General features: G+C 51.1%; 1 protein-coding gene and 1 long non-coding RNA gene across 3 annotated transcripts in view; one reads left to right on the top strand and one right to left on the bottom strand.

Annotated features, from left to right (window-relative positions):
• Positions 1-329: 329 nt before the first annotated feature.
• The window catches only part of RIPOR2 (RHO family interacting cell polarization regulator 2), a 231,425-nt gene continuing 217,119 nt past the window's right edge, over positions 330-14,635 (top strand). Inside the window, exon 1 of one of the 2 annotated variants that reach the window (XM_042985597.1) lies at positions 330-653. In XM_042985597.1, the coding sequence (XP_042841531.1) occupies positions 578-653 (76 nt within the window). In that variant the 5' untranslated portion in view covers positions 330-577. The remainder of the gene's footprint in view (positions 654-14,635) is intronic. The other variant, XM_042985592.1, reaches the window with a different exon arrangement.
• Positions 10,765-12,418, bottom strand: LOC122238537. Its single transcript, XR_006217461.1, has 2 exons — positions 11,495-12,418; positions 10,765-11,233 (listed from the first exon to the last, which is right to left on the bottom strand). It is a non-coding gene; the product is annotated as an uncharacterized LOC122238537 (long non-coding RNA).

The following is a 14,635-nucleotide window of genomic DNA, read 5'->3' on the forward strand; positions in this document are numbered from 1 at the left end:
CCGGGGGCACAAAGAAGTCCTCACGTCGGTTATCACGGGACCGTGCATCCATTCACCAACTATGTGCTGTTCATCCGCCCTGTGCCTGGTGCCAGAGACCCAACAGTAAATAAATCAGTGCCCCAAGGTGTGAGGGCCCCGGGCCACCCCCCCCCCCCCAGCTCCGCAATCCTGCCTGCAGAGCGGGAGCCCGTCCTTCCCGCGGACCCGCCACCTGCCCTCCCCCAGCCAGCGCCCGGCTGCTGTGCTGTGACGCGGGGCGGACACAGGAGCTCCTCTAGAATAAATTACCGCCCCATCATCTTCATGCATAAAACATGGCACAGGAGGCCGGGAGAGGCTCGGCCCCGCGGCCCGGCAGCCGCCTTCGGGCCAGCGGGGAGCGAAGGGAAGGAAAGGAAAAAGCAAGTTAGAAGATAAAGAAGTCAACGGAAGCCTCAGATACAAAAAAGAGAAGACGGTTTGTGTTTGGGGTGCTTTTTTTTTTTCTTTGATACAAGTGGACTTGGCTTCCGTATCCCCCGGCGCCCTTTTGCTCCCTGCCATGAGAAGGTTGTAGAAGGCTCAGGCCGGGACCATGGTGCTACCTTCACGATTACACTGGGTCAGAAGCAGGCCATGGAGGGACAGGATCCGGAGAAGGCAGCTCAACCGTGAGTGTCCCAAGGGTGTGGCCTGCGCCCCTCCTCTGTGCTGGCCTCCCCTCCGCACCCCTCCCTGCCCCCTCCTCGTCCAGGGCACCCTCTCGCCGAGACCTTAGTCGTCCCCCTCCCCTCCTTCCCCCTTCCTTCCTGTAGCTGCCTCCTAATTAGAGGTAACAAAATATGCCTTGTTTCAAGTAGCAGGTGAGAGAGGGCCTCTCTCTTTATTTCTGCATCTAGATGGAAACTACAAATGAGTATTGACACCAGTCAAGGGGTTGTGTGAATCGGAACTTTCGTTTTCTACAGGGGGGGCCAGGCGCCAGATGTCCGCTCAAACGGGCAGGTAGCTAGAGCGGGTGAGACTCGGGTGAGTCACATTTCCGTTAAAGGACCAGTCGTGTGTTTCCTAAATTTTCAGACTCTCACTGAGGTTCCCCTTGAGTTGACAGAAACGCTAACCAAAAGGGAGAGTTCAGTGTTGAAGTAATCTGAGAAAGAAAGAGCGTTCCTAATATATGCCGGGACCATCACCCCCCAATAAGTACCATACTGGTGTGTGTCTGTTGCCAGGGAGGGTCATTTAACCCCACGTGTCAGCAAGTTCAAATCGAGGGGCTAGGCTGCTGAGGTACGTGAGTGGGTCAAGGGCCGTTTCCACAGCGCTCGTGTTTGTCATGAGAAAAACAACGGTAAAGCCATGATGACGAGCTTCAGTGACTTCCGGCCTCGGCCTGAAGAGGCAACAGGGAACGGTAGAGACTGTGGTAAATGGGGAACACGCGTGCCCCCCATAAGAGGGCACCATATTGTCGTCACGTTGTTTTCATGAGGAACGAACGGAGGCCCACGTGGCCAGGTTTCCTGACTTTTCCAGAAAACAAAAACACGCTACTTTCTCAGTCCAAGCCCTCAAGTCTAAACACGAGCCGTGAACTCTTTAAATACTCACCAGCGGACAGTAGGCCGTGACACGGAGTGTGACCACTGTGGACCCCCGGGCCCTGGTTTAAGGGCTGGGTGTTGCTCTCGCTAAAGGCCCATCACACGGTGCTGTTTCAGCCTCATTAGATGTTGGCGAGACTTTCTCACGTGTTAGGAGCCCCCGGTGAGGACGGTTGAATTAAGAGGAATGAGGGGTTTGGGAGGATAAATAGCAAACGGTGACGATGTGTTAGCGTGGGGGGCCCAGCTGGGCTGCTTGGGTTTCAAATAGCACCCCACGTGCAAGGAACTGCACGCAGCAGAATCTTGAATATAAAGGAACAGCCGTTAGCAACTTTCTTACTCCTCTGCGTCTTGCACCTGAACCTCTCAAGTTCGGACTCTGGCTTTGGCGAGCCTTCGTTCTGTGTCCGTGGGGGAAAGAGCTGTGGTCCCGCCGATTTCGGACAAGACCTCCGGTGTGGGGCGTGTCGCTGAGAAAGGGTCGAGTATGATCTGTGCTGTTGCATAGCGATGGGGTGGGGGTGGGGCAGCCTGCCCTCCACCGGCAAGAACTTGGGAGGAGGACCGGTTTCATGACAGCGATCGTACTTCAATTATGGGACTAACGCCTGGACTTTGGGAGAAGGTTTCTGCGTGGTTTTAATACGAAACAATGAGGTGTTAACAAATGCTTAATCCAGGTTTGACATTAAGCAGGCTGGTCCCGACCTCTTTGGCATAAGCGTCTGAGGAAGGTGGGGGTGGGTTTCTGACATTCCTGCAGAGTGGTCAAGAGGCCCGCCGTGTTAGAGAGTCAGTGTGACTCAGAATCAGCAGCGGATCAAGTGACTTTGCCTGGGGTGGACTTTGCCAACTCATGGAACACCTGTGCATGTTTGAAGGCCGAGGAGTAGAGGCCATGGAAAGGGGAAAAGAGTGAGGACGCTGAAGCGAGAACAATGGAGAAGTTTCTCACTGCAAACACCAGCCTACAAGCCTGGCCCTAGACATTGTTTTGCAGTTGCTAAACTCGGTCTTTGATAACTTTTTCTGTCCCCTTTCTCTGAGGCTTTTCTTACAGGTCAGCATCCCCTCTGACTCAGACACCCAAGAGTAACCCTCGGGGTGATTCTGTTACTGAGAAAAAATAAGTTAATAACCTTTTCCCCCAAATTCACAAAGGGACCTTGAATGGCAATAGGAGATACACATGCCACCACTGTGCACTTCCGTGCCCATGCAGGCATTGCTAATCAACTCTGCACCCCCTGTGCCCATGCAGGCATTGCTAATCAACCACCATCCTCCTCACCCAGGGAAGCCAGGCCCAGTCTTGGAATCCTTTCCAACCCAGTACTATTTCGCATCAATTAGACCTGCCTCAACAGCAAAAACCTGTATTTGTATTCTGTTGCTTTGTAGCTAGTTACCACAAGCTTATTGTCTTCAAACAATACCCATTTATTACCTCACGGTTTCCATCGGTCGGGAGACTAGGCATGAATCAGCTGGGTCTACTCAGGGTCAGCCAATGCTGTGGTCGGTGTGTCAGCCATAACTGCTGAACCCTCTGAGGCTCAGAGTCTCCTTCCAAACTCAACGGTTGTTGGCAGAATTTAGTTCCTTGTGGTAGGACTGAGGCCCTCAGCAAGAAAAGGCTACCCACAGGGCCCTCTCTCCACCATGGCAGTTCTGTTTTCTTAAGGTCAACTAGAGAGTATCTGGTACTGCGTGTAATCTCTCCTGCAAAGAGTTCTCCCGATTAGGCCAGGCCCACCCAGGACAATCTCCTTTTGATTAGCTCAAAATCAGGGATCAGGGATCTTAATTACATCTGTAAAATCCTTCTTTGCCCATATAACCTAGTCATGGAAGTAAAATCTCATCATATTCCAGGTCTTTCCCGCACTGGAGATCAGGGAATCACACAGAGCATGTGTGCCAGGGTCAGGAGTCAGGGGCCATCTTAGAATTATGCTTACCACAGAACCTGTCATCCTTGGGGTAGAAGATGGATTCTGAGCTACTGGAAAGCTTTGTTTTTCTTCTTCTTATGAAAATTTTCAACGATACAGAGAAGTAGAGAAAATAATATCACGAATCCCGTACACCCATCACCTAAACTTAATCGTTACCATGTTGCCATATTCGCTTTATCTACTTCCTGCCAAAGTATTTTAAAGTAAATTGCAGACATTACGACAGGCCTATAACTCCGCAAAATGCCCGGCACCTAGAATACTCAGTAAAGGCTTGAGTTCAAGCAAAATTGTATTCTTATTAAAGCAATGACTCCCGAAGGCCACCTTCCCTTACTACCCCTGGCTGCTGCTTTTCACTCCCGGTGTCTGTAATGAGATGTTTACGGTCTGTAGTAGGGTGGCGTGCCACGTAATGGTACCAAGGTATGAGAGTTACAACATGTTACCCTTCACAGAGATGTTTGGATTAAAATTTTTTTTAGATTTTTTTTTTAAATCTTTATTTTATTTTTGAGAGAGAGACCGAGTGTGAGCAGGGGAGGAGCAGAGAGAGAGAGAGAGAGAGAGAGGGAGACACAGAACCCGAAGCAGACTCCGGGCTCCGAGCTGTCAGCACAGAGCCCGATGTGGGGCTCGAACCCACAAACCGTGAGATCGTGACCTGAGCCGAAGTCGGACGCTCAACCGACTGAGCCACCCAGATGCCCCTAAAAAAATTTTTTTTTAATGTTTATTCATTTTTGAGACAGAGCACGAGCTGGGGAGGGGCAGAGAGAGGGAGACACAGAATCCGAAGCAGGCTCCAGGCTCCGAGCTGTCAGCACAGAGCCTGACTCCGGGCTCGAACCCACGAACCGCGGGATCGTGACCTGAGCCAAAGTCAGAAACCCACCCGACTGAGCCGCCCAGGTGCCCCTGGGATATTTGCATTTTACGAGGGGCCACCAGAGAAAGGCCCAAATCCACGATGGTGGGCAGGCTGAAGAGGGCCTCTTCTGACACCCCAGAAACCCTACCAGGCTGCCTACCTGAGACCCCCAGGTAAGGGGGGGTGTGACCAATAGCTCAATGGACACCTGGACTTTCTGAACGAGGACAGCAGCGTCTGGGCTGGCCATGAGCCTGCCTTTCCTTTACTCTGCCACAGTTAGGGGACACTGAGGGACGGGACCCCTGGCAAGGGTAACGCTCTGACAGCAGGGAGACTTCTTAGCTACTGGCCTGTGGGGGGGGTCCCTGTACCTCCCTGGTGCCCACCTCCTTGACCGTAACATGGCTGTTACGATGACACCAGCCTCACGGTGCTATTGGGGAGGTTAAAAGACATGACTTGTGTCCCCTCCTTGCACCGTGCCTGATACATGGCCGTGGTGGCTGCTGGCATCTGAGAGGACACAAGTGGTGACAGTGACGTGGGGGACAGTGCAGCGGGGCCACCAGTGCTTTTGGGCGGTTGGGGGGGTAAATGTCGCATTGGGGAAGGTGGCCCTTCTTCCTGAGCCTTGGCGTCACCCGCCCGCACGTCCAGCCCTGGGCACCACCGCAGGCGGGAGGGTCCAGCCGCGCCCAGGAAAACCACTCTGGCCTCTGGGGGTGCGACAACTCCTTTCTTCTGGAAAACCCGGCGTTCTCCCCAACGGTGGATCCCCAGGCCGTTCTCCGTACCAGTAAAAACATCCAGATGACACAGCCCGAGGACGTCTTGTTCGTGTCCTCCAGAGGTTTTGCCTCCCCGTCTGGTGGAACTTTGATGGACAAGGCCACAGAATGGCACCCTCGCGGACCCCAGTGACAGCTCCCTGGGTCCCTGGGAAGACAGCAGTGACAAAGCTGATACACGGTTGAGATTAGGGATGCTGCTCAGAGATACCACTGGCGACTTCCTTCCCAGGGGTAACGTGACTCGGCTGTCAGGTCTGCTCCTCTGCCCGTTCTCCTGGCTCAGTGGGTGGCGTTCTTCTTTGTGACGGGGCGGCTGGGGGCCTGCGGGCAGCGGGGAGACTTCTGGACCGTGTCTGGGAGCGCGGGCGAGATTTCGAAGGAGGGCTCTCCCGTCCGTGGCTGTCCTGGACGTGCAGTTCCACGCAAGGAGGTAAGAACACCTTGCGGCTCCTCCTCACCCCGCGTGGCTTTGGGGAGCACTCTGGTCCCTAGAAAGCTCTCGGAGTCTCTTCTAAATAACAGGTGGCTCCAATGGAGCTCAGGCCGAGGGCCGAGGCCCCGGGCAGGTCCCGGGGAGCCAGAGAGGCCTACGGAAGGTGCGCGGGGCGCCTTTCCCGGCGGCCTCTGTCCCCACGGGGCCACCACTGCGCAGATGGCCCCTGCCTGCCCGAGAGCCAGCGTCAGCTTACAGAGCAGGCCCGCTTACTATCGGCTTTCGGCACTGGCTCCCTGCTTGCTGGCCGGGCTGGGCCTGGACACTCTCACGTTTCCCTGCGCCCCCTCCCCTGGGAGTCTGGCCTGGGGAAGCCCCGAGCTGGCTTCTCAGCGCACAGACACTCGAACATCCCAGAGGAGCAGAAGCCACGTTGCTGCCTCGTACCCGCCAGGCTGCTGCCCTGATGCCATCGGAATCGCCCTGAGTGTCTGTTCCTTCCGGCAGTGCTACCGCTGCGGGCCGGGCCTCTCTGGTCCATCTCCCCACCCGAGAATCCTTGTGGTGGTGTCTGTTTGCTGTAAAGCCGTAAGCTAAAAGATTTGGGAGCCGGTAAATGAGGGGGCGCCCCAAGTATAAAAACCGAAGAAAGATGCCTTTTAGAACATTCCCTGCAATCCCTAAGTTACACATTCTTCTAGGCTCCATTTTATCCACCTGCTAAAATTGTCCATTAACAGCCTCAGCTCAGACAACAGGCAGGCTGCCCCCCACTGCCCCCCCCAGGTCCGAGTCTCCCCCCAGTCCCACATCTTGTTTACCCCACAGTCCTGCCAGTTCCAGAGGATTCAGCTGTATCTTGTTTAGGGACCCTCCCATTCCCACTGATGTAAGAGTCCTTTATATACCTTCAAACGTGGCGTTACCTATTTTCTCATGGTCCAGAAGAGTAATTGCTTCTCTAGAAGGCTCACCCTTCTTCTGCCTTAATGACTGAGTCTGGGAGTGCCATTGCCAAATGCCCCATTCCAGCTCCTACTGTCAAGGAAAAAAAGGACGGGAAACCCGAGAAAGGGAGATACTTTGAATAATTCAAGGGGGTTCTGTTGGTTGAAAAAGTGCTCTCTTTGTATGTACATTGATCTGGACAGATATTTTAGCTGTGTTCAGCCAAGGGCGGACAAAAGAGAGGGTGTGGAGGGAAAAGGGAAGGAGAAGAAGAAGAAACACTACTACAATGAACACAAATTTGAAAGAAAGAAAAGAAAGAAAGAAAGGCAGAAAACTGCAGAGGGATTAGAGAACTCAGGGCTTGGTGACAGATCCCAAAGCCTTTTATTCTCAGATTGGTTGTTTGTAGACAGATAAAAAGAGCCCAAAAGTTACTCACTAGAATAACAACTTGGTCTCTGCTTAAAAGCAGAAAATTAGCAAAAGAGCACATTTTCTGGGTAACGTGAAGCTAGTGTATTAAGTTGGGGGTGGGGGCAGGGGGAGGAGGGTTCCAGGAGATGAAAACCATCTTGAAATATGTGAGCCAAACATCACCCACTTTGTGCGTGCCGGGTTTTCCTCAGAAACAGCAAGATCGGAAATTGTTTAAGTCCATATGAAGGTGTGTGCGTGTGTGCGTGTGTGTGTGTGTGCATGTACACACACACCAGTTGTCAAGGCTGTGAAGACCACGAGCTTGGGCAGTAACGCTAGAAAACAAACATCTTCATTCCGTTTTGAGCTGATACAAAACCATCACGTCTCTGTGGTGCAAGAATCAAGCAATATACAAACACATAAGGGGGGGGGGGGAAGTCATCTAGAACCCCCCCCCCCAGCCCACGACCATACAGCATAGTGTTCTCATTTCTTGGACTAAAACATACTAAACATATTGTTTTCTCGGATCTGTTCTGCAATTTGCTCGTCTCATGTAGCCACCTAACTTGCATACCTTTCTGTGTCCATCAGCAGCCTTGAATTCCTTTAGACGGGGTTCATACGGCCAAATAAATGCACACGAAGGTTTGCAGGGTTCGGGCAGTTTGAGTATATCTAATCTGATTCACTCAAATACACACACATATACACACACACAAAGACCATAATTGTAAAAAGGGATTGTATTGGATGTGGACTGGAGCGTGCACTTAACTATTCACCTCGCCTGGAGTCTGGGACTCTGTAGCTTTGCCACACTGCCCCCACTGTCCCCACATGGTAATGTAGGGTGGAACTAGTCCCCACATGCTCCCGGAAGAGTGAATCTTTGGAACCCCCCGCCAAAATGAATGCCGACTGGGAAACAAGACCATTCCCTGTCCCCTTGTGGCCTGGTCCCATGACGCCCAGTTTCCAAGGCACCAGAGGTGTTCTCGTGCTTGTGAGTGGGTGATTTGACACTTGTCCCCGTCACAAAATGGAGAGAGGCATCTAGGGCTGGAGTCCGTGCACTGCATAGCCGGGCAAGATCCAGAAAAAACAGGGTCTGGGATATTTGCTGACTCTGAATTTCTGCCGCCCAAAGTTTCTTTCCCCGAGGACTTGTTATCCATAGAGTCAAATTAATCCAATCCTTCAATTTCCGAGCAAGTGACACAAAGCCTAGAGGATTCACTTGCTAACGTTGTGTGAAAGGAAAACAAGTAAACACATGTAGAGGAGCCTGCAAAGAACCTCGAGAGACTCCCCCTCTGGACAAGGGGAAGCTTTACTTCTATCAGCATGGCTTCAAAGGATCAGAAAACATGCTCTTTTGAGCCCATCAGAGGCCATGGCATGGAAGGGATTTTGTGGGCTTGCAAGCCCCCTCTAAATGGTACCAATCGTGAAGGATATGTGTTAGGTGTGTTCTTTAAATGTGTTCCAAGATTTCATTGGCAACAATTTTCACATACAGAAAAGTTGAAAGAATTGTAGTGGGAGCATCTATATACAACTACCCCCTGGATTCTGCCACTGAGTTTCGCTGGACTCGCTTTATCTCCTATCGAGCCGTCCATCCATTCCCCTATACATCCATCAATACATCTTATTTTTTTCATGACTGACTCTTCACTTCAACATCTGTGTCACCCATTCTTGGTCAATGGTTCTTTAAAAACATTTCCTTTTGGTCAAATCCATTGAGGCATAATTTGCAGAGTGTCTTTTTATAGAGCGTACTTTTACTTCTTGGTATATAGTCCCATCGGTGTTGACAACATCTGGGGCTGTACAGCCACCTCAACAAGCAAGATCTAGACGTTCCACCCCCCAACCTTCCCTCCTGCTCCTTTGTTGTCGAGCCCCTCCCTAGACCTTGTCAGCCGGCGATCTGCTTCCTGCCTTATGGTTTTGCCTTTTCCAGAATAGTTTATAAATGGACTCCTCCAGTCTGTAGTCGTTTGAGTCTGGCTTCTTTCACTTAGCTTAACAGGTTTGAGGTTCCCCCATGTTGTCGCGTGAATGTTTGTCCTTCGTTACAGAGTAGTATCCCATTATTGGGCGTATTTGTATAGGGTAGGATCATTTGCAGGTGACAAGGTCCCTAGGCAAAAAGCATGGGCACGGGTGCCTGGGTGGCTCCGTCGGTTAAGTGTCTGACTCTTGATTTCAGCTCAGGTCATGATCTCGTGGTTCACGGGTGTGAGCCCGGCATCCGGCTTTGTGCTAACAGCACAGCATGGAGCTTTCTTGGGATTCTCTCTCTCCTCTCTCTCTGCCCCTCCCTGCACACACATACACTCTCTCTCTAAGAATGAATAAATAAACTTTAAAACACATAGGTAGACAGTCCCCAAGGGCTACATGGTCTACATGGGTAGACATCAGTGTGGACAACGCCCAAGATCTCAATGGTCTTCATATACCTGTTCCCCTCTCAGGGGAAGCTCTAAGCAAATCAGGGACAATGAACCCCTCTGGAGTCCCACGACGCCTCATCTACACTCTGGGAACATCAGTGGGACCTTCTCGGGTACTATATTCAATCAGTAGGAAATGATTACAGTTCAGAATGTGTCACACAAGTTGTCAACGCTACATTCTTTTTTCTATGACACTGTATGTGGCTGTAGAAGCTGTATATCGCTTTGCCCAGGGTGAGACCCAGAATCAGACCGACATTGGAGAGCAGAGGCCGGGGCATGGCCGTCCTGGCCCCGGAGAGTAAGAGACAGTAACAGGGACCCCAGGAGTCCTACTGGGGTCCAGGAGCTTTCTGGCTGCCCTGTTACCCCTCTCCATTTTTTCTCCCTAATTTGAGTTAAAATGTTGTGTTTTGCATCAAGAGCAAATAAATCCTGCGCCCAGAAGGAAAAGAGTGAAGGAATGTCTTGAGTTCTCAAGGAAATCATGTAGGTTAGCTTTCAGATTTCATCCAGCTTTTATTTTTTTTTTTTAATGTTTGTTTATTTTTGAAAGAGAGAGATGGAGCATGAGCACGAGCACGAGCACGGGAGGGGCAGAGAGAGAGGGAGACACAGAATCGGAAGCAGGCTCCAGGCTCTCAGCTGTCAGCATAGAGCCCGATGCGGGGCTCGAACCCACGAACCGTAAGATCATGACCTGAGCTGTAGTTGGACAGTTAACAGACTGAGCCACCCAGGCGCCCCTAATTCAGCTTTTAAAAGACTAGCCCAGACATAGTTATAATTCCCCCAAAGGACAACAACTCGATTTCCTTCTAAATAGAAGTTAAATCACATTGGATCAAAGTTGAATTTAACCTCACAGTTAAAACAAACCTGCTTGGTTTTGTAAGATGAGAAACCCAGTCCTCAGGTGAGACTACAGATTCTCTTCGCCTTCAGCGGCATTTCTGTGTCATCTGTGATGTGGGGGCCCATGACGTCCCCACCACGGCCGTGGGACTCGTTTCCAGGTCTCCCCTCGGGTCATCTGCGAGAAGCCGCTCAGAGCACGTAGCCTGTCAGTGTCCAGCCATCCTTTCCCGCCCTGGGGCTCTTGGGCACCGGCTTTTCTCAGTGCTCCCTTCCAGTGCTCTGCACCTCGGGTCACCCCAGTGCCTCCGGCGTTTGCCCCCTCGGCCTGGGACACAGCCCAGCTCTCAGCACCTCGCCTCGCCTCCTCCCACACCAGACCAAACCCACTGCTCTCCGCAGCCTCCTGACGCTGGCGTGGCCCAGGGGACGGGTCCCAGTGTGTCAACCTCATAGCAATGACTCAAATCTCACACTTCTGTGGGTCCAGGTGCTTCCCCCTGCATCCTCCCGCTGCCGACTCCCAGCTACCCTGTCAGCTAGAAAGATCTGTATTACGCCCTTTCGCTCGCGTGGGGACGAAGGCTCAGAGAGAAGGGAACACAAGGCGACACCGCTCCCTCCTCCGGAAGGGACCCGCGCCGGGCACCAAGCCAGCTGCTGCGTGAGTCACTTTCACTGACGCTCAGTCCGGCCCCGTTTCTGCCTGTTCCGGAAATTCACCTTACCGTGTCTCCCCACGTCTCAAGGTCTGGGCCCAGAAGAAATGCACGCAGCTGCGGGTGTCCCCCAGAGGCCGACTCCGGAACCCCACTGTCTGACCGCAGAGGAAGGGACGTGCGGTATCCCCTGCGAACCGCGTCTCCAGAGCTGTGCCAGAGGCTCGGGAATCTGAGAGATGCAAGGAAAACACTAACAGAATGCTCACATCGTGATGGAACGTCTACCCTGAGTCCCCGTTTCTTTTCTATGCCAGACAAGGGTGGTCGGGACCACTGAGACCGCAACCGGACCACCCGGGACCCCTGCGCCCCCTCCAGAACTGGGAGAAGTCAGGCCGGCTCCGTTCACCCTCCGCGACCAGGGCTGCCTCCTCCAGGGTGCCAGTCCTGCTTGGCTATCTGTTGACCCCTGAAAGTCGCCTCTCCCTACTTGTTCAGTCGGTTCCCGTCCTGCTGGTGGCTTCTGACACTGTGTTTCCCCACATCTGTGCAGAGGCTGAGCGGAAGGGAGGAATAGGGCGGGTGAGGGCAACTCCCATGGCCCCAGGATGCGGTGGCCCACCCCGGGGGCCCCTTTCCTCCCCAGCACAGAGTCGCAGACTCCCCTGGGGCTCGCCAGAGGATGCCTCCCTCCAGACCCACCGGGGCCTCCCAACTCCAGCCGCTCGTGGGTCACCGTGTGTAAGAGGCCGTCCCCAAACCGGTGACCCCCTCCCTGGGCTGCGCACACCTCCGGTTCTGTGCCCCGCAGGGCTCGTGCAGCGCCAGCACCCGGTAAGCCACCCCTCCCATCAAGGTCGCCCCCCACACTTTCCCTTCTGACCTTGGGGAGGCTTCGGGCTTCCCCGAGGAGCTCCAACCCTTCCCCCGGCGGCAGCCGGCCGCTCCCCCCGGTGACACTGTGCGCTTTAGCCTCTGCGGGCTCACCTGCCAAGCGGGCGGGCGGCATCCCCCCCCTCGCTGGGGTCCCGATCGCTCGGGACGACGGTGCGTGTGAAAATGTTTCGTCAGCTTGCACAACCATACAACGCGCATTAGGGCGTACCTTTACAGTTTTATTCTTTATGGTAAACACAGTTTATTATAAAAATACATATAACTTATCAAGAAGCTCTTAAAGGGCTTCCTCTTGTTTAATATACCTCCCGACGTCCCCCCATTTGCTGTCTTTAAAATTGTCATAGTCTTGCATTGAAGACCACTGTGACCTCCGCTATACCGCGAAGGTCACCGGTTCAAAGACATCGCAGGGGAATTCATGTTCTAAAGCCATACCACCGGTTTCTTTTGCCAGTATACATTCATTTTGTTCCCTTTTTAAAAAATTTTTTTCACGTTTATTCCTTTTTTTGATAGACACATTTTTTTGATAGTGAGTGGGGGAGGGGCAGAGAGAGAGAGAGGGAGACACAGAATCTGAAACAGGCTCCGGGCTCCGAGGTGTCAGCACAGAGCCCGACGTGGGGCTCGAACTCACCAACCGAGAGATCATGACCTGAGCCGAAGTCGGACCCTCCACCGACGGAGCCACCCAGGCACCCGTTTTTTGTTCACTTGTAAAAATGTACAGAAAACAGAAAGAAAATAGACGGTAACTCAAAACAGGCTAACGAGGACTGACTTGTAGAAATTCTCAGGCTCTTTACTTTTGAGGAAGAACAAGGACTTATGACGGTTCGTGTCCCCACTGTTTACGTGCTGACCTCCCAAAGTGTTTTTAGAAGACTGATCTGTTCCTTCCGCCCTTCGGTCTCTCATGTTTCCTCTGTTAGACAAAGATGCTCTTCAGCCTACGTAATGTTGAGCATAAATCTGAATTCGCGAGGCCTCACGTAATAAAACTCGGCTCTCCTTTATGCGTGTGGCAAAATGCACACTAATATAAACACCTAATAAAACCCACGCTATCAGCCAAACACAACAAATGGAGGCAATTTCCCTCTTCTGCACACGAAAGCCCTGATTAATCCCGCACCCTCCTGGGTAGCATCTAGAGGCTTTTCGCCTTTCGTTTTACCTGTAAATAGCATTCATGTATAAAACTGTCTTTCTGAACACCATGCTTTCAAAAATGACTCGTCTGTGATTCAAAATCCAACAATCTCTGGAGCTTTTAATCTCACGCAATTTTTTTTTTTTCAGTTTTCTTCTGTTCACGAATGTACTTACAATTTGCTTTGAGGTACCAAGGGTTAAATAAAGCATAAACAAAACATCCCTCAGGGTCATAAAGAAGCTTACGACACATTCCTTTCTTCCACTCAAGCCCTCGTATTATATTAGTTTCCAGAGTCTTCCCCTCTAGGAACAGTCAGCTTCCGACTCTCCCTGAACAGTAACTCACTAGAGGGACTCAGTGAGGAGAATGATTGCTCCCCAAAGTCCACAGTGTTTCCAAAGCCACGTTGGAACATTCATATTCATCACATCACAGGAAATAGGTTTTTTTTTTTAAAGCCTTGAGCACATTATCTTTAGTTAATTTGTATGGTCTTCTCCATTCCAGCATCCCATTTTTATTTTGATCAATTATATTCTCAAAAGAGTTTTTTTTTTTTTTTAAGGTGCTATCCTCAGAAATTCAGTTTAAATTAAAACAAAAACTGTTTACGTTTCCTTTGTTTTAAGGCACAACGATTGCTGGGGGGTTGGGGGAGGGGTGGAGGGACAGAAGGAACTTCCTCACCTGTTCCTGTCATTTAAAAAAATTGTAAATCCAGTATAGTGAACATACAGTGCTACATTAGTTTCCGGTGTGCACTATAGTGATTCGACAAGCCCGTACATTGTTCGGTGCTCATCATGATCAATGTACTTAATCCCCATCACCTATTTCCCCCATCCCCCACCCACCTCCCTTCTGGTAGCCATCAGTGTGTTCTCTATAGTTAAGAGCCTGGTTTTTTTTTTTTTTTTTTTTTTTTTTTTTGGTTTGTCTCTCTTTGTTTTTTTTTTCCTTTGTTCATTTGTTTTCTTTCCTAAACTCCACATACGAATGGGATCACATGGTATTTGTCTTTCTCTGACTTGTCTCACTTAGCATTATGCTCTGTAGATCCCTCCATGTTGCTGCAAATGGCAAGATTTCATCCTTTGTTTTATGGCTAATATCTCTTGTATATATCACTTCTTGATCCATTTATCTGTTGATGGACACTTGGGCTGCTTCCCTAATTTGGCTATTATAAATAATGCTGCAAGAAACATAGGGGTGCACATATCCTTTTGAGCTATTGTTTTCCTATTCTTTGGGTAAATACTGAGTAGCGCCATTACTGGATAATACGGTAATTCTATTTTTATTTGTGGTGGAACCTCCATACTGTTTACCACAGTGACTGCACTAGTTTGCATTCCCACCAACAGTGCGTGAGGGCTCCTTTTTCTCCACATCCTCGCCAACACTTGCTCTTTCTTGTGGTTTTTTTTTTTTTTTTATTTTAGCCCTTGTGACAGGTGTGAGGTGGTATCTCATTGTGGTTTTGATTTGCATTTCCCTGATGATGAGCGATGTTGAGCATCTTCCCATGTGTCTGTTGGCCATCTCTGTGTCTTCTTTGGAGAATGTTTG

Source organism: Panthera tigris, chromosome B2, assembly GCF_018350195.1.
Source record: "Panthera tigris isolate Pti1 chromosome B2, P.tigris_Pti1_mat1.1, whole genome shotgun sequence".
NCBI lineage: Eukaryota > Metazoa > Chordata > Mammalia > Carnivora > Felidae > Panthera > Panthera tigris.